This window comes from Ambystoma mexicanum, chromosome 1q, assembly GCF_040938575.1.
Source record: "Ambystoma mexicanum isolate Mex_15411 chromosome 1q, UKY_AmexF1_1, whole genome shotgun sequence".
Classification (NCBI taxonomy): domain Eukaryota; kingdom Metazoa; phylum Chordata; class Amphibia; order Caudata; family Ambystomatidae; genus Ambystoma; species Ambystoma mexicanum.
Window position 1 is genome coordinate 1,408,982,297 of NC_090922.1, and position 24,147 is coordinate 1,409,006,443.

The following is a 24,147-nucleotide window of genomic DNA, read 5'->3' on the forward strand; positions in this document are numbered from 1 at the left end:
CACGCTCGGCAAGAGGACCTCTATTCTTGTCGGGCGAGGTCGTTTCCCTGCTCAGAGTTTGTAACTTTGGTAACTGCAGCTCCTACTGCCTTCTTGGCAGGTTTCACCGGACAGTCTCGAAGAAAGTGCCCTGAGTTTCCGCAATATAGGCATAATTGCAACTGTTTCCTCCTTTCCCGCTCCCTTTGTGTTAGAGGACCTTTCAGACCCCCTATTTGCATGGGTTCCCCGGAGTCTACTCCTTTGGAAGGAGTTGGCGGTTTGGAAAATACTCGAGCATCACACTTGGAACGATCGGCCTTCCTGTTCTGCAGCCTGTGATCTATTTGAACGACCAAGTCTATATAATCCGAACAGTCTTGTGGGGGATTCACTACTTGGGCTAAAACGTCTTTGAGCTCTCCACGTAGACCTCTATAAAACAGCGTAATCCTTTTGTCCTCAGGCCATTGAGTTTCCACTATTAGTCTATTGAAAGATGCAATATAAGCCAAAAGGTCTTGATTACCCTGTCGCAACGAAAGAAGCTCATTGTCCAAGGCCTGCCCCTGCGAATGTCTTGCGAACAGTTTTTCCATACTAAGCTGAAAGGCTTGAAAATCATGGAGAACCGGATCATCTTGATTAACCAGAGGGATCGACCAGTCTGCCGCATTGCCACTAAGGTACGAAAGTACAAAAGCTACTTTTGCTTGATCAGTTGGAAAGGCTGCTGGCCGGCATAAGAAGTGCAACCGGCACTGATTGATAAATACTGCAAACCTCTTTGGGTCACCAGAAAATCGTTCGGGCGGAGCCAGAGGTACATTCCCAGGTAGGTTGATCTGCACTGGATTCATAGAGGATGTTGAAGGAAGATTTGCCCCTGATGCGGGTAACGGGGTCTGTCCGGCTTGTGACTGTAGCACTTGTCTAGCAAGATTGTCGGTTCTCTCCTTGGAAATAATTAGTTCCCTTCTTAGAGCATTCGTTTCGTGACGAGCTGCATGCACTTCTGCCCTTAGTTCCCCAAGTAACCGGGCTAGGGGGTCAGTATCCGAGGTTTCCATAGCGCCTGGGCGAGAGTTTTGCGGTAGGCTTTGCGTTCTGTAACGCTCACCTGATTCTCGCAGAGGCGCCGGTCTTGACTGGGCGACTACCGTATCTTCAAAGGTGATGTGTAGCACCCGGTTGGCTCTTTGGGCTGGACCTCTGTGCACTGTATGCCTGACGTGTAGAGTAAGATGTCTTAGGTAAGTGAATGCCGAGCTCTCCATCTGCCTCGGGGCAGGGTGCTGTAACCAGTTTCTTCACTGGATAGGTAGCGCAGGCCTCTTGACTTCAGAGGACTGCTGTCCGTCGTTTACTGCACGAACGGTAAGTTTCGAGTCGTTCAAATGTCTTTAAAGTCTTTAGTAATGATGTCTCTTGTTTTGCAGGGTTCCGGCGATGGCGGATGACGGGCTGAAGTGAGTTGAAGATGGAGCCCGTGTGATGAATAGAAGCGCCTGGAAGCACGTAAGTAAGCACTTGTTGCCTGCTTCACGATGTGCTCTAACTGTCTTTTTATTTTGCAGGTACGAGTTCGGAGCGGCTGCAGGGTGCCGGAATACCCACTGGATTAGATGTGGAAAGGAGTAATGGCACGTGAGTATTAAAGTTCCCCAATGTCTTTAAACGCACCTTGTTTTGTCTTTCAGATGCGGGATGCAGCGCCGAAGGCCTCCGGAGCGTGCGAAGAGTTGGTAAGCTTTTGTCTTTCAGATGCCGGAATGCAGTGTGAAGACCTCCGGAGCGCACGAAGAGTAGGTAAGCTTTTGCCTTTCAGATGCCGGAATGCTAACCTGTTCTTTCTTGTCTTTATAGGTGTTGCTGAAGACTGGATTCAGGATGGTAAGCCTTTGCCTTTCAGATGCCGGAATGCTAACCTGTTCTTTCTTGTCTTTATAGGTGTTGCTGAAGACTGGATTCAGGATGGTAAGCCTTTTTCCTTAGGCCCAGGACCGGATGCAGAAGACACGATGAGCGTTCTGCTGCAGAGGTTGCAGAATAACGCAAAGCAAGATTCATCCACCGGGTGTGGTTTAAATAGCCTCCTGTAGTGCTTTAGGTGTCTCCTTCCTCAGCCACGCCTAAGTAAGAAAAGAGTTCCTGGTAAGAAAAGAGTTCCTGCCTTCCAGAAGAGTTCCAGTGTTCTGAATCTAGGGAGTGGCTCCAGCCCCACCCAACAGGAAAAGTAGTTCCAAACAGAAGAGGATCAGAGGCTCAACTGGCAGGCAAGTAAGCAGCATGGTCTGCTGAAGGTAAGTCCACCCAAGCATTATGAGCCCGGCGCTTCCAGCGCTGGGACTGGGCATATTTATGAGCCTGGTGCCACTGGCGCCAGGACTGGGTCCAAAAGGTCCCAATTGGGACTGGTTGGCACTCAGAACCTGGGTTATGGATCTGCCTCCAAGGGAGTTGGGAAAACCCTGACCTTTTGGAAGCAGAGATCATGACAATGTAACACTTCCCTGCTTTAGTCCAGTATTAGTAATGATCTCAGATGATAACATCCCTCCTTTACCTAAACAGATGGACACCGTGGTCTCCCTATACATTTCCTCCAAAAAATGAAGGATTTTAGGGCAGATCTTTTTCCCCTCTTAATTTCTCCCACAAAAGGCCCCTATTGACACAGTCAAAGGCTTCTGAATAATCTATAAAACACACATATAGTTTTTCCCCCTTATCCTTAGACCCAGCTATAATGTGTTTCAACATAGTTACATTATCCAGGGTACTGTATCCTTTTCGAAAACCAGTTTGTTGAGCAGAGAGGAGGCCCTTTTCCTCTATCCAGTTGTTCAGACTGTCCACTAAAAGGGAACAGAAACTCTTACAGCTACTATCAGCCATTGCTAGTAACCTATAGTTATCAGGCAGTTTTCTGTCCCCTTTTTTAAAAATAGGGACAACTATAGCTTTCCTCCAGCTATCTGGTATAATGCCTGTTTCCCATATTCCAGTAAATAACTGTAGGAAAATCACTGCCCATTTTTAGGATTTTGTTTTATAACAATATTAGCCAACCCAGGGGCACGTGAAGATTTCATTTTTGAAATCACTTTAAGGATGTCCAGAATACCAAAGGGGAATTTATCAATACCGTATGAATTTATACAAATAGGGGCAGCAGACATGTGGCTAATCTTGAAAAAGAGATCAGTAATATAATGCTTCCAAACCTCCTGGCCCACATTGTTGTTTTCCCTATTATCTTCATCCATTAGGAATTGGCGATATAGGTACCAGAATTTTTTTGAATCATGGATTTTACATAGTTTATATATACACCTCCAATTGGCATTTTTAGTATTATATTTATAATCCTTTAACCAGTTTTTATATTGTGTCTTTATGTTGCTGGATCTCTTACTTTTCTCTTTATCATCTAAGTCACATGTCTGCTTAAGTTCTCGAATATCACGCATCATTTCTTTTTTCCTATCGTGAATCGCTTGATCAAATTTATGGGAATCATTGTTTCCCTTTATGTTTTTCAAAATAATGTTACTGTTTGATCTCCGTATTATACCCAGCAAATTAGTGATCGAATTGAGGCCATTAAGAGCAATGTCCTGGCCATCAATAGTCAGGCGATCAAACAAACCATTAAAGGAGGTTACGTTTTTATCAGACCAAGTGATCCTATTTCCACCTGCTGAGAATTGAATATTCATCACCTTGTCTACTTCCCAACTTTGGCTTCTCGGGCCATTAGTAAATTTACCCCTAAGGGGTGTGTGGTCACTCAAAGAGGTATCTACATGTTCAAAAGAAATTATAGAGTGGCTTAGATTTTTATTTACAAACATATAGTCTAACCTGTAGCCAACCTTCCCATTAGTCCAGGTTTCCCCGGTACCTGACCCTATATTAGGTTCCAAATATTCAAGCCCCCAACAAGACATCAGATTCATCCACTGGCATCCCTGCAAGGTCTGGGGATTATACCCCCCAACCAAGTGGTGATCCTGTGTTTCCAAAGATGCAGCAATAACCGTTTCATCCCACAATTCTTTACACCTGTCCATCTCCCTTACGGCAGAGTCACAATGGGCATTAAAATCGCCCACTATACAAATTTCAGATTCAGGTGATTCCAAAGTCCAGCCTTCAATGGTAAAATTTAGAAACTCCCCAATCTCCCGAATATTATACCCCCCCGGTTGGGAGTAGATGTTAATGAGGAGGAGTTCCCTGATAGGCTTCCCCTATCTATGGCTGCACACATAACATTAGGAAAATTCCCATACTTCTCATAAGGTTTATAAGTGAGATGATTTTTTACCCCAATACATAACCCTCCATACGGACGACCCTTTTCACCTTTGGAGGCAACTTTGTTCCATATATTATATATATCCAGTAAGATTTCCCCAGTGACCCAAATTTCTTAGAGGGCAAAAATATCGCTCTCCAACAGCAAGTAGTGTAGCGTAGTAGGGAGTTAAAACACCTACTATTCCAAGAAAGGAGAGTAAATTCATTTATACATGCCTCATCTCAATTTGGGATAAGAGAGTTTCCCTCCAAAGATCTTGCTTCTATAAGCTTACTTCCTGATTCAATATTAGTTGGAGAGACCCCCCCAATCCATGTTTTTATCGCTAGAATCTTTATGGATAGAAGAGTGGGATATCACAATTTCATAGTTATTACCCCATACTCCATTAGAGTACTCCCGTATAAGATCAACAAAAACCGCAGATCTAAATTGGACAATATCCCAATTTTCCCAACTTCCAATTTCTGGCAAAATAATGGATTCAATGTCCCCTGAATTAATATTTTGTAACTGCGGTATGTGTGACAATTTGTTCAGTATTCAAGCCCGATTTAAAAAAGGGCTTTCATTGGTGGTAGATTTTTCTATGATCTTAATGCTTTTCCCCACTGTGAGCTGGGGTTCTTCATTCATTCCAGCAGAATTTGCCATACTAATTTTCTGATTACTATGCATGGCCAGTCGTTCCATCTCCTTGATATATATTTCCCCTCTCCTAGTATTGCTGTTATATGGGATTACAACATATTTAAAATTGTTTCCCATAGGTACCATGTCCTCAGGTTCAGTTTCATCCATCATATGATCATTGCCCTTTAACCAATTTTCTAATCCCTTATTTTTGTTTACCACTTTTTTTTCTTCATCCACCTTCCGCTGGTATTCAATAATTTCATAGTGGTTCCCCACTTCTACACATTCAGAATCTAATGGGGCAGTGGTGGCAAGAGCCAAGGAATTCTTTTTAACAGTCTTAGTCGATTTAACCTTGGCCATCGCCAACCTATTTCGGGTGGATCTTTTATTTTTTCTTTTACGCCTAGTGTGTCTCTTAAAACCTTGGGATTCCCTTATTTCAACAACACTCTCACTTGTGTTAATTTCTTCAGACAAATTATCCCTTGAGATAGGTAGTTCCTTAGAGGAGATATTAGGTTGAGCATCATCTTTCTCATTTTCTTTTTCAGCCGCCAGAACCAGCTCACTCAAATCTCCTAGAACCTCATTTGCCTCCGTGGAGTACTTTTTCCCAGTATACAGTTTGTTTCCCCAATATTCCTCTACCATAAACCCAAGGGATCTGGTATTATCGATATTCTGTTGTACCAATGATTTGGTGTCACTCTGGTCCTTAAGCAACTTGGTGCAAATGGTCAAAAGGACATCCATCATGGTAGTTAGAGCATCGAATTTCTCTCCAACTTTAAGTGAATTGTCACTTGCCCCACTCCTTTCACTATTAGCAGGATTTTCAAGGGAGTTTCCCGTAGGATTCCATGACACATCCCCCTCATTAAGTTCAGCTTCTTTCTGTGCAAATTTATTCAAATCTGGAGTAGCTGACAAGTTTATACCAATAACATTATTCATATCAGTTTCCTCTACTGCAGAGATATCCAGATCAATTCCCGTTCCCATAGATTGTCACCTGAGATTATGTACTAATGTCAGCAAAGAGTTATTATCAATCATCGAACTATTACAAGGAGGAGGTTGGGGTTGTATAATTTCAGGTACCATTACTTTTTCTTTTAAAGTTAAAAAACTGAGTATCTTTGGTTGTTCTAGTGCACCTTTAATCTCACATGTTAGCTCTTTCTTCCCTCCCTTCTTAGAGTTTTTACCTTTACCCAGTTTCTGGGTTCCTAATTTTAAAATAGGTGTAGGTGTATTTTTTATCCCCTTTTTTGACCTAAGATTGTGTGAGCATGGACTTGGAGCCATGGTAATAGAAGGTCAAAAGAAATGTAACCCTCTACTTAAAGAGGGGGAAAGACGACTTATAAGCCCCTGAGGAAAGGAACCACCTTGCAGCCTACAGGGGTAGAAAGATCTAAAAGGGGGACACCAAAGGTAGCTATCCACCTAACCACGTTATGCCTATGACCTATACAAATTAATAATCAAAATACACACCATTTACTAAGATTATCAGGGGAAGAGAAAACTTTGCAGCCCCAGAAACAAGTTAAAATGGCATCAGGGGACAGCAGACGGTGTCACTATGAAAGGAGCAGCATATAGAGTTGAGCAACACAAAGTAGAATAAGAGCAATAAAAACGGTGACTATCAAGAAATTTACAAATAGATAAAAACACTGTTACTAAAATCACGCATATAGCAAGAATAAAATTTGAGCAATATTCGAAAACATTCAAGGAAAATTTAGTTAACTAATTTTGATGCAAACCAGTCCAGAAAGCAATTCCAGATATCCACCCGGATTGGGAACGCCCGGCAGCTTGAGGAGCAGCCTAAATCCGACTCTCCCCCCCAACCAGGTGGCTTTTATAAGAGAGGAGTATCAGCTGCCTTGCGTAATTCTGTGCCTATCTACTTACATGCCATAAGTCCATTCACAGGTTAATGGGCACTGTTACAGGCACTAGTGAGTAGGCACGCCACAACATGCCCAACAGCCTAACAGCACTGCGCCCTTGTCTCCACTGCGGGCTTAACGCCACAAGGGTTCCGGTGTATGTTTAAATGCCCTGCACTTCCGGGGTGGGCGTGGCCTCAAACACAGTTCTCAAACAGCCTTTCCAGTCACGTTAAAAATAACAAAATGCAGCGTTTCTGGAAAGCGTTCCTTTACCATCCAGCTGATTCCAGCTCGGAGAGACCTGCTTGTGTTTAAATGCCCTGCACTTCCGGGGTGGACGTGGCCTCAAACACAGTTCTCAAACAGCCTTTCCAGGCACGTTAAAAATAACACAATACAGCGTTTCTGGAAAGCGTTCCTTTAGCATCCAGCTGATTCCAGCTCGGAGAGACCTGCTTGTGTTTAAATGCCCTGCACTTCCGGGGTGGGCGTGGCCTCAAACACAGTTCTCAAACAGCCTTTCCAGGCACGTTAAAAATAGCAAAATGCAGCGTTTCTGGAAAGCGTTCCTTTAGCATCCAGCTGATTCCAGCTCGGAGAGACCTGCTTGTGTTTAAATGCCCTGCACTTCCGGGGTGGGCGTGGCCTCAAACACAGTTCTCAAACAGCCTTTTCAGGCACGTTAAAAATAACAAAATGCAGCATTTCTGGAAAGCGTTCCTTTAGTATCTAGCTGATTCCAAGCAATGTAATCAGTGGTCAACTCCCTTGACTATTACCAATACCTTATCCAAAGAAGAATCGTCCTTCAGCCATAGTTCTTCTCTTGTTTTGTCTCGATTTTACTTTACCATATATGGATACCTTATGTGCTCATCAACGTGCATGTCCCCCGCAAGTTCTCTGAATGTGCTCACATACTCTTCCACCGAATCTCCCTGTAATTGCTCTCTCATAGCAAAATTATAGCGCTCTTGGATGGAGCTAACCTTGGGTAAAAATGTTTGTCCAACTTCTTTAACGCATATTCCAATTCACTTCCACTTACACCTTCTTCACCGCCAAGGTCCGGTAGGGTATCATATATTTGTTGTCCTTCATATCTTAGGCAACATATAAGTAAGGAAGCCTTGCTGTGCATTCCTATATACCCCCCTACATGTTGCCCTTAAATAGTGTAGAAACCCTTTTTTCCAAGTCCCCCATTTTATTTATGGGGTTCAGAATGTGCCATAAACACTGTGGGTCGAGGAACGTTCTCCATTTTGTTAAGTTCTTCTACCTGCCCTTTCTTTTGACAGAGCAAGAAAACCTCTTCAAACAGAAAAAGATTTTTTTGTTTTGTTACTGGAACGAGTCCCAAAAAGGGATGCCTCTTCAAATTGGTATATTCCAACACTGAGATGAGTGATCACCGAAACGGAGTGATTTACTTCCACTTTCTGACTAAGATTACTGAGACAAGTAATCTTCATAAACGGTTCCAACACAAGAGATCCCTTCCTCTAATATCACATAGGAAGAAAATACTTATTGTTGTTTTACAGGGAGCTCACGCCCAGCAAGTACTTCAGGAAGCACACGTTCCCACAGCAGAGAGTCTCCTTGCAGGCCGCAGACCTCACACCACAGTACCAAAGCACCCATTAACTCCTTTAGGAAGTGCGCGCTCCCACAATGGAGTGCCTCCATGCAGGCCGCGGACCTCGCACCATGATGCCAACGGGCACCTCCCCAACACACAGAGATTCCCTGCCACTTTTCCTCAAGCATCCTTACCCAAAGTGTGTATCGAAGGGCCTATGGCTCCAGCGAGGCTCCGCTCAGGAGAAAACGACACAGGTTCCATGGTGGAGCAGCACACGGATAAAGCAACAAACGCAAGGCTCAAACAACAAGAGAGCTTTGCACTGCAGCTCCAAGCATTCAAGTGTACACACAGCAGGACTCCAGACCTTCCAAATAACAGAAGCCACCAGCAGGAGCTCGATCAAAACTACATCATTGCCAATACGTTGTGGAAGAAGGCCTGCAGTCAGGTAGGTTCATCTGATGCATTTATTAAGTGTGTAGTATAAGCCCCTTCTCCCGGTTGCCTACTGCTCCTCTCCACACTAACAGTTCTTTCTCCTCAACACTCTGGAACCCTAAGTACATGTCCTTCCCAAATATTTTGGTAACCATGAAGCAGGTACGAACATCACAGCATAACGGCAACATAGGAGATACAACAGTATCCTCTGTCCAGGTTTGGACTGTGTCAGGCTAATGCCCTTTTCTAGGATTCTGGTCCACAGGACTCTCTCTTGTACCTTCTCCAGTCACTGAAATATGCCATGGATCAACCTAATTTATCTACATACAACCTTCAAGTCTCTCCTCCAGCTCATCTCCAAACACTCCTCTAGCTAACCAACTTCCTCCAAACACCTTCCTCAGCCCCTTTCCAATGCTAGACTGAGCTACCTGCAATTTGTAGGGTGGTTTTTCCTCCACTTGGATGGTTCTTATGAGTATTGGTTTTACCTGGACTGTATGAGCCAAGCTGTTTAGGTCTCAAAGGGAGTTGGCCTAAGCCTATTTCAAGCCTGGCTGTCATTTCTAACTTCATAACGGGCCAGACGTATGTGAGGTGCCCTTCCCGCCTCTATACTGTTCTTTGTTCCTTGCTGGCTTTTCCTAGGCCCTTCTGCTTGTTTAACATGTGTAGTACAAATCAAGTACCCTCTGGCAATCCTGGTAAGATAGCTGGTATAATTCTAACATCTCGTTATGGGAGGGTGGAAGCTTTGTAACTCCGACAACCTTCACCAATTCTCCTGTCACCACCCTCTGCCTTAGTGCATGGGATGACCAGGGAATCCCCTGTATACCACTTGTGGGTCCAGCATCCACTTCCTTGGCCCCAGGTTTAGATAGGGGACTTTGTTAAACTGGTTGGTTCTGTCCATCTGGTGTTGTTGGGTCCAGTTATAGAGATTGAGTTCCTCCATTATGACAGTGGGGATTTCAGTGAGGAACATTTCAAAAAGTAGATCAATGTCAGAGAGGAAGAGGTTGAGAGTGCTGGATAAGTAGTCGATAAGGGGAATAGTAAGAGGGACAAAAAGTGAGGAGTTGGATGCAGATGAAAGAAAGTCAGAGATGAGCAATAGGGTCAGATAGTGTGTCTTTACTGATTATAAGACCAACACTTCTGCCTTTAACATCACCGGGGAGTTGCATAAGGTAGCAAGACAAGTGTGGAGGATGACTTAGGTGGCAGTGTCATAGGGAGAATGCAGTTTTCATTGACAGCCATCACAAATAACTAGGGGTGAATAGGAGTCAGTGGTTAGTGAGGAAAGAGGTTTTGTCTTGCAGTGGTGTGCCAGAGGCTAAGAGTGAGTTTAGTGGGAGAGAGGATTAATATGTTTATCAGGAGTAGCGGTATGGAGACAATTATGGTACATAAGGTTGTAATTCATATGAGGGGAAGCATGGGGGATGACAATGTGGACAGTGGTGGGAGTGGAGCAATGGTTCGGGGGGAGTCATAGGCAAAAGGCCCCGAGTCCCATACTTTTAACATCATGACTGAAATGTTTCCAACTTTGATTGGATGTAGTCAGCCCCATGGCTTCCATCACAATCCATGACTGACACATCTCAAGGTCTATCACTTAGAAATATCCTTCTCCAAAAAGAACCTGCTTTGTCCCCCATGACTGACACTGTTTCAGCCTAATTTCTGATGTCCCAAGTTCCTATATGTGAAAGATGTGACAAGGAATTAAGGTCTTCAGCCTTGGAAAGATGATAGGCTGAGTCTGCACTTTGTGATGAATCCGTAGATGTCGTCACTTCTCCCCAAGGGTGGGAACCTCTCCCTATGATGTCAGGGTGGTGAGGCCGCTACCCGCTAGTCCTCATGGGGTGATACACAACGGGAGGACCTCATGGGGAGAGACTCCCCCTCTGCGGACAAGGGTGACCATCTAGGGAGAACTCAAAGTAACACCTAGCACCCTATACATCCTCCTAGCCTATGAACTATATCTAAATCACCCACCTCTTTTCCAACATTCACTGAGACGAGGAAGAGTAGTGATGATCTAACAAGGACTTCCTTGAGATGTACTGGGACGAGGAGGAGGTGCGGAGCACTGAAGAGCACTTTGAGGAACATGAATGAGTGTTCCGAATAAAGACAAAGGAAGGACTTCCACAATTGTCAATCTCTCCCTGGAGGAACAGAGAATGAGACAGCGGTTCGGTGCAGCAAGAAGAGGCTGATGACCAGGACGCGGAGAGAAAGAGGCGTCCACACGTGACAGAGAGAGACAATTCCAAGATGGACCAGGAGATGCCAGATCCAACCCTGAAGGTACAGGGCTTACCGGAATGATTGGTGGCATAGCACAAGAGTCGCAGAGGCACCGTTAACTAAAGAAATGTTTCCCAATACGGGGGAAGAGGGAAAGTCACCATAATATATCAAAGGAAACTAATAATCACACAGAAGGAAGCATAGAGAACAGGCTCTGGGCCCCTCAGAAGATCATTTCTAGTCATCTTCCTCATGGCAGTACTTGGCAAAGGAGTGAGCCAATCCTGCAAGAAGAAAAACATAGAGAAACACAGATCTGGGGCCCGCACCCACAAAAGAAGATCAATATAATTCATCCTCTTCGTGGCAGTACCTGGCAGGAGAGTGAATCAGGTCTGCCATACTGAATATACAAAGAAAAGCCTGGGGAAGGGAGTAATTCCCCCTGGTGCTCTAAACTGTGAAACAAAGTGTAAGAAGAGCCAGAGGAAGAGAGTCATTCCTCCTGGTGTTGGGACCTGTGAAACAAAGTGTGAGAAAAGGCCAGGGAAAAGGAGACACTCACCCTGGCATTGTGAACTACAAAATAAGTCTGAGATAAGCCCTGGGGGAAGGGAGACATTCCCCCTGGTTTTATGAACTGCAAAGTTAGCCTGATAAAAGGCCAGGGGAAAGGACACCATCCCCCTGGTGTTGTGAACTGCAGAGTAAGCCTGAGAAAGGCCCAGGGGAAGGGAGACATTCCCCCTGTTTTTGTGAACTGAAATGCAAGCCCGAGAAAAGGCCCAGGGAAGGGAGTCATTTCCCTGGCATTGTGGAAATACGGAGAGCAAGAAATCTGGAGATGGGAGGCATTCTCCAGGAACTCAATAGTGAAGAAACAACTATGGGCAATAAGGAATGTTGATGTTTGACTGGAACTTTACCTTTTGAGTTTAAACTGAGAAATGTATTGAGTTTTAACATTTCACCTGGAACTTTTTGTACCTTCGAATGGGATTAAGACCTGGGGAAAGGAGTCATTCCCTCAGGTAAAGATCCCACCAAATACTTGGAACTGTAATCCGTTGTCCAGAAGAAGGGAGCCATTCTTCTAGACCAAGAAGATCCTCTACTTCATTAGTTTAGTTATATGTGTAAGGGACGGAAATACATTTTTAATGCAAGACGGGGGACTCCTGATTTACATGGACATCCTGACTGAACCCTTAGTATTTTAGTTGAGGTAGGGACAGCCCCCTTAGACCTATGGAGAGGTAGTTTTTCTATTTTATTTCTGGTATAAAAGGTTTTTGCCAACAGCCATGTCACCTGTGTCTCAGTCTCCTCCCTCCTTCTGCACTCTGGAACCTGCTGAGATTAAATAGATTGCACTCAAGCCCCTGCAGCTGGAACATACATACACACTGGCCTATCCTACCAGCTCTCTCAGCGTCTTCCATTGTAGAGGAATAGAATTGCACTCATGAAGAAAATGTTTTAATCCAAAACCATTAAATCTAGCTACCTGGTTAGAAGTAACAGCCTGAGTTTTGGATGCAGGTAAACATTGCTGTACTGTTTCTGGTCAGCCTCGGTGTTCTCTCATGAGCATGGATCAGGTCAATGCAGTGCATTCTGCTTTCTTACTATGAAGGCTCATGAATGAGATATAATTCTGTTGTGCACTTCTCTTTGATACACAAATAACCTTATTATTTTCCTTCAGTTTCCTAGGTTTTCGTACATCTGCAAAAGCCTTAGAGGATTTGGGTAAGTAATGTTCTTGTAAACTTAATAGTATCTCATCAAGTAGCACAGTGATTTTGTCTCTAGATGGATTGCGGTTGAAACTACTTTGTGTCTGAGAGTTTGACATGGATTATAAAGCACCCACTATGAACTAGTCTACTATTAGACCTCTACCGAATCGTAAGAGGCCTTTCTTGCTGTGGCTCAAAGATGACAACAGCCACCTATGAGCCAAAATTATTGACATTGAAGTGCAATGAGAAAAGACAATGTTGAAGATGGCCTGGAAGGGAGGAGCTGGCACAAGGATGTGAAAAGGTAGTTGTAACTTGCCTGCACATCAGACTGTCCGCCTGGTGTCAGTAATCTGCCATGTGAGATATAGCTGAATGAAACCAGGGGAACGAGCCTTGGCAAAGCCAAAAGGTGTTGGCTACAGGACGTACAGATGTATGGGTTTAACCTCATATCTAGTGAACAGAACAGGGTCCTCGGATATTGGCCAGTTATTGCCATAATATGCCAAGTTACTCACACCATTTGCAGTGCATAGGTGCTCCAGTCTTCCCACTATCTGATAGACTTCACTCTAAAAATGATAGTAGTACATAAGATATCAATAGTTGGCAAATGTGGGAGTACCAAAACTGTTGGCTTTGCCACTGCCTGTTTTTAAACATGGATGGATTATGACCTTTTGCATAACCTACTGTCACAGATGGCTTCAAGAACCCGTGGACTCGGGTGTACAGTTTAGGTATTTTATTATCAATGTCATATATTCAATGGTGGAATGATGGTAGGCAGACCAGACCAATACGATCCCCAATCTCTCCCTTGTCATTCCTGTGGACTCTGTCCTCCCTCGCCAAGGCGGCCTTAGCACCCAACAGGATGTTCTAACTTAGTCTTGTGGTGACGGACTGAAGGTCGTAGCCTTCTCTAACTTCCGCCCTCTGGGGCTTTCTAAGAGTTCCCATCTCTCATGGTTTCCCCCAAAGACGGATTTCAAGGATTTTGAATTATTTCTTTTCCCTAATTTCCCAATCTGTCGCCTTCTTTTCCAGGCGCTTTCTCCTCTGTCTCTCTCTGTGTATCTCTCTCTCACACTCTTTCCTCTCCCTCTGTTTATCTTTTACTCTATTCTCATCCCCCTCTAGGCCCTACTCCCTCAATCTCACCTCTCTCTTTAGACATCCTTCTCTCCTTTCCTCTCTATCCCTCTACTATTCTTCTCTCTCCCCCTTCCTACTACCGCTTCATCCCTCCTCACTACATCTACTCCCTCCTTGCTCTCCCATGCACGCTCTTTCTTTTTCACTCACCGCTACCGCTACTCTCACTGACACTTCCCTCACTTCCACAATGTTCTCTCCTCACAGACTCCGACACCTGCACTATCAATATTACAATCTCTCAAAGCTTGCTATCACTCTCTCTCATACTCGATAACGTACCTGTACACTCACTCAGTTCCTCTTCTTGCTCTCTGCCACTTGGTCTTTCGGTCCACCAACTTTCTCCCTGACCTCACCCGAACACCCCTTGGGGTATTTATAGCCCTGCCCTTACTTATGTTCCTCTCTTCCGACTTACAATGGGTATTTCGTGTAATCGTCTGCTCGGAACAATCTCTCCCTGTGTTTTCCCCCCGTGGCTAGGTTTTCACTGCAATCCCCTCTTGGACCACCCCTTTTCGTTTGTCAGCATATGTTCCATTCTGCCAGTTCACGGTACCTGTGTGATCCACTGTGCTGGCTTCCGTCTCACAGCCAGGTGCAGTCTGCAGTTTGATTGTCGCTAACTCAATCATGGAATTTACAGCCGGGATCCTTTTCCACGCGTCTGGCTCTTTCTGGTGTACTCGCGATGATTCATGGATGCTGTAGTCCTGCAAAGAAGAGAAATGGGCTCAATGGTTTTGCAACTCGATGCATAGTCAGGGGTCTAAACTTCGGTTTACAAGCTACTTACCAGCAATTAAAAGGTTGCGCGCAATCTCAATTCTACTCATACACACAGCATGCCATTTCTTACTCACCAAGAGACAAATACCAGTAGCCAATTTCTAGTGGAGAGTGCACATTTTGCACACTGGTCGGGGTGGGGGAATCGGGGACTGCCCCCCCCCAACTCTCTCACCCCCTTCTCAGATAGGCTTGGGTCTGCCATGCGCCCTGGTAGGCCACCTACCCCTGGTTTGTAGGGATCCCTCCTCCCCCTTTATAGGTTCAAAACCCTGACCCTGTCACACTACTGAAGGCCTGAAGGGCAAGTGAAGACTTGTGAAATTGTGGATTGGACTATGCATTCACCCTTTTCCTTCTTTACAGCTGTTAACCTGGCGGATGACAGGCATTCATTGGTAAATGCCATTTACCAAATATTTGGTTATGATAGAGGGCTAAGGCCTAAGAGCAGAGTCTGATCGGAAATTGCAAAAACCCAGGATTTCACTTTTTCCTGAATGGCAGATGATTAAGTATAAACAAGAACTGGGGTTGTGGCTAAATGGCCGCGTAAGAGGACGCTCTTGTGGGGAGATCCCGAAGATCCGACATCGATCCGCAGGAAGACTAGCAGTTTCCAGTGGCCCATGCAAGGCAGAAGCATTCCTAAGGGTGTATGAATATTGGGGGCACATTCCGAGCGCTAGGAGAGCCCGAGCGGTGGCTGGGACAGAAAGTTACAGCCACGGAGGAGAAGACGGGTGCCCGCAATCAAGCGACGGGCAAGATGGCGACCAGTGAACAAATGGACGGCAACTGACCACAGCACCATGCCAGGAACATCGACTGGTGTGGCAGAGATGGAGCCCGCAGCGGCCGTGTGGATCGTGTGATGCCCGGCCTAAGAATAGACTGACAGACCCGACCAGAGGGGGGCCTGTGGGACTGAGGGGCAGACGCCGCAGCCCACAGCGGGCACAGAAGTGACGAGCGTTCTCTGCCATCCCCGACCGCGGGATGGGATTGGAGCGGAGCACCCCCAGATGCGCTAAGGCCATCGAGTGCGGGAGACGAAACAGCGGGGGCCGTGCGCCCGTGCCCGGCTGTTGGGCCTGGAGGCTCCTGGAGGTGGAGGTACGGAGGGCCCTGAAGGGGAGAGCTCCCCTGGATCTTTTGTACATCAGGGGGGCCTTAGGAGGGGTACTCAACTGGCCCACAGTGGAGCGCCCACTCATAGCGCAGGAGCGCGCACCCGGCCCAGGACATAATTGCGGGCAACAACCCAACCCGGACATAATACCTGCAACAATAGCATAAAGCGCAGGCTGGGGAGGGGTCGCCCAAGAGCCCGAGCCTGGCGGCGGACATAGGGTGTACAGGAGCAGGAGGAACCGTGTGCATAACACGGGGGGCCACCTGGGTGCTCAGCCCGCTGGGACCCGTCAGACACGACCACCTGACGCCAGAGCCCCAGCAAATAAAAAAAAACAAAAGAAAAGCAGCAGGTCAACAGGCCACCACGACTGGAACCCAGTAAGGAGAGAGCACTTGTGGAGGCACCTTACAGACACATGTAGTGGCAGCACTAAAGCTTGTGGAGCCATAATAATGCCAGGTGGAACGCCTGGCACTGGTAACTGAAGGAACCCGGAAAAGGCCAGCGGAACAATACTGAGCTGGAGCAGGCACGTGAGGGACACAGCCCATTCCTGGAGCGCAGCAAGATATAGGCGCATATCCTTGGCACGGTCAAAGTGGGCCCCAAACATCAAGAAAGGCCCGACACCACACAGATCTGCATATAAGAGGTTACTGTGCTGACCCACACCAAGTTGGCATAGCACGATGTCTAATAAAACTGTGACAGAAGAGCAAGCAGCCCACACTGCAGGCCTATGCCAAGACGCCTCCAGGGGTGGAGGGGGCCAGGAAGATGTGAACTTACTAAGACAAGATGTGAGAACGCTTGCGGAGTGCACCAGAAACCTGTAAAAAGAGATGGCCCCAAACACGACAGAATGCGCTGCTCACAGATCTGAAATCCATGCCCTTGTACAGCAGTTGGGCAATCTGGAAAACAGAGCGGAGGAAGCAGAAGGACGCGCCAGACGCAATAACATCCGCATGGTTGGTTTGCCAGAAGGAATGGAAGGGCCTAACCCAACAGAATACGTGGAAACCATGCTGCTGCAGGAAATAACTGGTGGGGCACTGACCCAGGGGTTCGCTGTTGAGAGAGGGCACAGGACTCTGACGAGGAGGCTGCCCCCAGGGCCCCCCCCCCAGGCCATTGATTGCAAAGATTCTAAACTACCGAGATCGGGAAAGAATACTCAAATTCTTCCGGAAGGGCGGGAAGATCGAAAGGGGCTCTGCGAAAATCGCTGCATACCTGGATTACACCTTGCAGGCACAACAAAGCAGAATGAACTTCGGAGTGGTGAAAAGAAGATTGAGGGAAACGGGTCTCAGATATATGTTGCTTTACCCGGCCAAACTGAAAGTGTTCCACAGGAACAAAACTTTGTTTTTCGAAACGCCAGAGGGCGCCATGGAGTGGCTGGATATGCAGAGTCGCCCCCACAAGTCAGGTATCCAGACAGAAGCCGGAGAAGATAAGTAACAGGCTGCTGTGTCGCTCTGGGGGATATAGTGCAAGACACTGGGACTAGAATATAGCATCGAGTAAAGCCCACAGGGAATGTGCTGCTGGGAAAGTACATGCTTGCAAGATCTGTTTGAACTGAATCATTCTATTTATAGAAGTGGCAGCTCCCGGGAGACAACCCGTGAACCCCCATAGCATTGCGCTTAGTTAGATCACTATTAGCTTGGTGACGCCCCGCGGGGTCCTAGTCCTCGATACGACGAGAAAGGACCAGATGCGGGTGGGCCTGAGATCCAGGGATGGAGCTGGGCATTTGTTTGGGTTGGGTAGGGAGGGGGGAGGGAAAAAGTTGTTTGCAGTGGGGCATAGTTGGGGGAAGCAGGGAGGGGGAAGTTGTTGTTGGGAGGGATACGAGCCAGAAAACGAGCCATCGGGAACGACATGGGAAGTGGGGGGGAGTGGGAGAACATCAAGTCAATGGAATCGGGTAACCTTAGAGTTGTGACCTGGAATGTGCTGGGCCTCAATAGTTACCTAAAACGCAATAAAGTAATGATAAACCTAAAGAGGATGAGAATTGATATAGCTCTGCTACAGGAAACCCACCTCACCAAGCAGAAGTTGGAGGGTGTTAGAAGAAAATGGAAGGGTAGCATCACAGGGGCCACATATTCGGCATATGCAAGAGGGGTGGTTACATGGGTGGCACCACATGTGCCGTTTCAGCTGCTCCGATCGACGACAGACCCAGAAGGTAGAATGGTGGTGGTGGCGGGACTCCTGGAAAACAGAGAAGTGAACATCATAAATTTATATGCCCCTAACCATGATACAGCAGTATACTTTAGGTCCTTATATAGTAAAATTAGCCCCCTGTTAGGCAGCACAATATTGTGGGGAGGTGATTTCAATTGCACCCTGAACCCCAGGATAGACAGGTCAGATAGCAAGCTAGTAAAACCTGCGCCAGCAGCTAAAGCGTTGGGGACACTGTTGACAGACCTCAGACTAGAGGATGTGTGGAGACGGTTGCACCCAACGGACAGGCAATATTCGCATTACGCAGCACCACATGACCTGCATACTAGGTTGGATTATGTGTTCGCCGCCGCTGAGATAGCGGGAGAAATGGTGAGCGCAGAATATAAAGCCAGGGACTTTCGGACCATTCGCCTTTGGTCCTGGAGTGGCGACATCAATCCCCTAGAGCGCGAATCCCGACATGGAGGCTTAGAGCTGAGGCCCTGCAGGACCCGGGATTCCGAGAAGACTTGAGGGAGGCCATCGAGGAATATTTCGACATCAATACGGGCAGTGTACGATCCATGGGAACGGTATAGGAGGCATTTAAGGTGGTGGCGCGTGGGGTGGCCATATCAAAATCCAAAGGGCTCCAAGGAGGTATAGAACGAGAACTGCAGGACACGGAAAGTGAGATAGAGGACCTGATACGAAGGGAGGGGACCACTCGGGAAGATAGTGCCAAGATGAGAGATTTACAAAACGTTAGCAGCGAACTCTGGGACAGGCTATGTAAGCTAAACTATAAGAAATACACAGAGAGGCAACATGCGGGGGGAGACAACCCAGGCAGACTACCGGCCTGGTTATACAAAATGAGACACCCCGGTCGGTGATTGGAGAAGTCAGGGATGCGGAAGGCCAGATCCGCTACACCCAGGAGGGAGTAAACGAGGAGTTCCTCATATATTATAAACGTTTGTATGAGGACGTGGGTGGAGATAGAGATCAAGAAATTCTGGAAACAACAGAAGATATAGGGCTGCCCACCTTGGACGACCTAGAACGAGCAGACCTGGAGGCCCCAATCACCTCAGACGAACTGGAGGCGGTGATCCAACACCTGCCCACGTGTAAAGCGCCCGGGTCGGATGGGTTACCTAGCGAATTCTACAAAGCGTACAGGCAGGAGCTACTCCAGCCGCTGCTGGACATGTTCAATGAGGCCTACGAGCAGGGGGAGCTGCCGGAGTCCCTCCGAGAGGCGGTGATCATCCCGCTCCTGAAACCGGGCAAGCCAAATGTGGAATGTGGGTCCTATAGGCCCTTATCGATGCTTAATCAAGATAGCAAAATACTCACGGCAGTGCTCGCCAACAGGCTCAAATGAGTAATTGGCAAATTGATACACTCGGACCAAACAGGCTATGTCCCCGGCAGGAACATCACGGACAACCACAGGAGGCTACACCACATTGATCAAACGGAAAATGACCCAGGTGAGCTGGCCATAGTATCGCTAGATGCGGTCAAAGCCTTTGATTGAGTTTTGTGGCCATGGTTGATGGCGACCCTGAAAGGATACGGGATAGGGCCGGGATATATTAGATGGGTCAAGAAGTTCTATAGCTCCCCGATTGCAAGAGTCAAAACAGGCATCATAATTTCGGACAAGGGGCAACTCAGTAGGGGAACCAGACAGGGATGCCCCTGGTCGCCCATGTTATATATCCTTGCGCTGGAGCCGTTGGCAATTTGCCTCAGGCAACAATACAGAGAGGGGATTCGCACGGTTGGAAACACACACTTAATATTACTGTACGCAGATGACATGCTCCTCTATCTGCGCTTCCCGGAAGAGAATCTGCAATATGTGCTGGAGGTGATGGACGGCTATGCAGCCCTCTCAGGCATAAAAGTAAATCCCAGGAAGTCCCGCGTGTTCCCCTTAGGAAGGTACAAAAGTACTCCACTAGAAAATCTACCCATCCTGCAAATACCCTGGCAGACCGATACGTTTAGATACCTAGACATAAACATATACCACAAGATAGAGGTAGAGCACAAACACAATACGGAGAAAGCTGTTGAAGGTATTAAAAAGAGCATGGGGTTTTGGTCCAGATTACCCCTGGCCATGATGGGAAGAGCAGCGCTGCTCAAAATGGTGGTCTTGCCCAGACTATTACACTTTTTTGTAAATGTCCCATACTTGATCCCCAGACGTTTCTTTGCCAGACTCCATAGCCTGTGCAGGGGCTTCATATGGTACAATTCTAGAAATAGGGTGGCCCTGTGGAAACTACAAAATTCGTGTGACAAGGGGGGCATAAACTTACTGAATTTTGAATTATATTACTTGGCGGCACAGCTATTATATGTAGCTAGATTGTTGTCTGCAGAGGAATCTGCAGAGGCCGGGCATTTGCAGGGCGACTCTGCCCCATACTTCCTAAAAGCGACAGTGTGGCTGCATGAAACGAAAGTGGCGGAGATGGGGAGACTGTTGGTGCTGGGCTGGGAGGTCTGGCGCAGGGCATGGAGAACCGTGGGTGAACCGGACCCGCTCTCTCAGCAGGTCCCGCTGGTGGCATTATATGGGGAAGACTCCCAACTGATTAAAGGGGTCCGCAGGTACTGGGAAATGGTGGGCCTGGCCACCTTTGGAGACGTATGGCGGGAGGGGGAGGCAGTGGATTCTGAGAGGTTGCTGGAGGAGAGAGGGGTGCATAAGGGCCAATATATCACTTACACCAGGATCATGAAACGGGTGAGGGAAAGGTGGCCTGAAACAGTACTTGCAGAAGAACCCGATGCCACCCTAGAAATGATGAACGATGTCTCGGAGGGCAGGCACGAAATAACTCGGATTTATGAGCTCTTGAGTGCGAAGCCAAGGAAGGAGCTGCTCCCACTGAGGCTTGATTGGGAGGAGGAGGTGGGTGAACCGATGACAGAGGGACAATGGGATAGAGCCCAAAGGTACCATAAGAAGGTGTCCCGGAACGCGAGACTCCGGCAGATTCAGCTGTATGTCACCCACAGAGCTTATTTGACCCCCGGCAGAATAGCCAGGTTTGGTGGCTCGGCCATACACAAATGCCCCAGGTGCGGGGAGGAAGAGGCTGGGCTGTTGCATATGTTCTGGGCTTGCCCAGAGGTGAAGTTATTCTGGGTAGAACTGAAGACGTGAATGGCCAGTCGGGGGGTGGTGCTTGACGTGGGGACTTGGGCATGTATGCTGGGGAGTTTCCCTAGGCCACGTAATCCAAAACATATTAGCAAAATGAGAGACCTGGCCTATATTGTTGCCAAGCGTAGAATTGTGATGTGCTGGAAAGCGGCCCACAGGCCTAGAGTGGAGAAGTGGTGGGCAGATCTTCTGAAATGGGCTGAAGCAGAAACTGCGGTATGGTATGAAGCAGTCACTAGAGGGGGAGAGGAAGAGGTAGGCCGCCTGATAGCCTCGAGACAACTGGTGACCTCGATGGCAAACCCCCACCAGGCCAATCGGGAAATGGAAGACTGGGATGAGCTGACAATAATTGAGACACCTGAAGATGCTCAGGTGGACGGCACGGATACGACGGCTCGAGTTTTTGGGGAGGGAGGGGGGAGGACGGAGGAGAGCATTGAATAATCGGGAAAAGATACTAGAATTCTTCTGGAAGGGGGGAACGATAGAAAGGGGGCCGGCGAAAATCACGGCGTACCCAGACTACACTTTGCACGTACAGCGCAGCAGGATGAACCTCGGGCGGTGAAAAGGAGGTTGAGAGGGGCCGGTCACTGATATATGTTGCTCTACCCGGCCAAATTGAAAGTGTTCTACAAGAACAAAACTCTGTTCTTCGAGACGCCGGAAGATGCTATGGACTGCTGGACACGCAGGGTCGCCCTCAAGAACCGGACATCCAGACGGGAGCCATAGAAGATAAGTAGCACGCAGCTGGGTCATCCCTGGTGACTTGACACAGGACACTGGGACTAGAATTTAGTATTAAATAAAGCTTGCGGGGAGTGTGTTGCAGCAAATACATGCTGGCAAGATACTTGAATATAGTGTTAAATAAAGCTTGTGGGGAATATGGTGCACTAAATATGCACTGGCAGGATCCGATTCAGATAAGTGGGAGCTCCTGGGAGACAATCCTTGAACCTCTTAGTAGTACACTTAGTTAGGTCACTGTTAGATCGGTGACGCCCCGCGGGGTCCTAATCCTCGGCTCCGAGATAGGACCAGACGCGGGTGGGGCTGAGATCCAGGGATGGAGCTGGACATTTGTTGGGGCTGGGTAGGGTGGGGGGAGGGGTAGGGTTGTGTGTAGTGGGGTAGAGTTTTGGGAAGGGGGGAGTTGTTGAGGGTGGGAGGGCTAAGAGTCGGACAACGGGTCATCATAGAAGACATCGGAGGGGAGGTTGGAGGGGGAGTACATTGAGTAGATGGCATCGGGTAATCTCAGAGTGGCGACCTGGAATGTGCGAGGCCTCAATAGTTATCTAAAATGCAACAAAGTGATGATATATTTAAAGAGGATGCGCATTGACATAGCCTTGCTACAAGAGACCCACCTCACCAAGGAGAAGCTGGAGGTGGTCAGAAGAAAATGGAAGGGTAATGTCATAGGTGCCACATACTCGGCATATGCAAGAGGGGTGATCACTTGGGTGGCACCGCACATGCCGTTTCAGTTGCTCAGCTCGACAATAGACCCAGAAGGCAGAATGGTGGTAGTAGCGGGGATCCTGGAAAATAGGGAGGTGAACATTATAAATCTGTATGCCCCTAACCATGATACAGCGGCATATTTTAGGTCCCTACACAGTAAAATTAGCCCCCTGGTGGGTGGCGCGATGGTGTGGGGAGGGGATTTCAATTGCACCCTGAACCCCAGGATTGATAGGTCAGATGACAAATCAGGAAAGCCGGCGCCAGCAGCTAAAGCTTTGAGGACACTATTGATAGACCTCGGTCTGGAGGATGTGTGGAGAAGGCTACACCCAATGGATAGGCAGTATTCGCACTATGCAGCGCCACATGACCTGCACACAAGGTTGGATTACGTGTTTGCTGCGGCGGAGATAGCGGGAGAAATGGTGGGGGTCGAATACAAGGCCATGGTATTATCCGACCATTCGCCTTTGGTCGTAGAGTGGCAACATCCACCCCCGAGAGCGCGTATCCCGACATGGAGGCTAAGAACTGAGGCTCTACAGGATGCAGAATTTTGAGAGGATCTGAGGGTGGCCATCGAGGAATGCTTTGAAATTAATACGGGCAGTGTACACTCTGTGGGAACAGTATGGAAGGCATTCAAGGTGGCGGTGCGTGGGGTAGCCATATCAAAATCTAAGGGGCTCCAAGGGTGTATTGAACGGGAACTGCTAGAAACAGAAAGAGAGCTGGAGGGCCTTACTCGAAGTGAGGGGACCGCCCGAGAGAACAGCGCCAAGATAAAAGACTTACAGTTAGCTTGTAGTGAACTCTGGGATAGATTATGCAAATTAAATTATAAGAAATATACGGAGAGGTTACATGCAGGGGAGGATAAGCCAGGTAGACTACTGGCCTGGCTATACAAAAATGAGATCCCCCGTTCGGTGATCAGAGAGGTCAGGGATGCGGAAGGTTGAATTTATAACACCCAGGAGGGGGTAAACAGGGAGTTCCTCAAGTACTATAGACGATTATATGAGGATACAGGAGAGGATATGAGCCAGGAAATACTGGAGACAATAGAGGATATGGGGCTGCCCACCTTGGATGACCTAGAACGTGCAGACTTAGACGCCCCCATTACTGCGGACGAACTGGAGGCGGTGATCCAACACCTCCCTACATGTAAAGTGCCCGGGTCGGATGGGGTACGCAGCAAATTATATAAAACATACAAGCAGGAGCTACTCCAGCTGCTGCTGGCCATGTTTAATGAAGCCTATGAGCGGGGGGAACTGCC

At 47.5% G+C, this 24,147-nt stretch overlaps 1 protein-coding gene across 2 annotated transcripts in view; it reads left to right on the forward strand.

Moving 5' to 3' along the window:
* Positions 1 to 24,147, forward strand: part of LOC138548445 (vitamin D3 hydroxylase-associated protein-like) — a 726,529-nt gene that overhangs the window by 506,672 nt on the left and 195,710 nt on the right. For both annotated transcript variants that reach the window (XM_069642277.1, XM_069642276.1), the window contains exon 11: positions 12,870 to 12,913. In XM_069642277.1, coding sequence (XP_069498378.1) covers positions 12,870 to 12,913 — 44 coding nt within the window. The remainder of the gene's footprint in view (positions 1 to 12,869; positions 12,914 to 24,147) is intronic.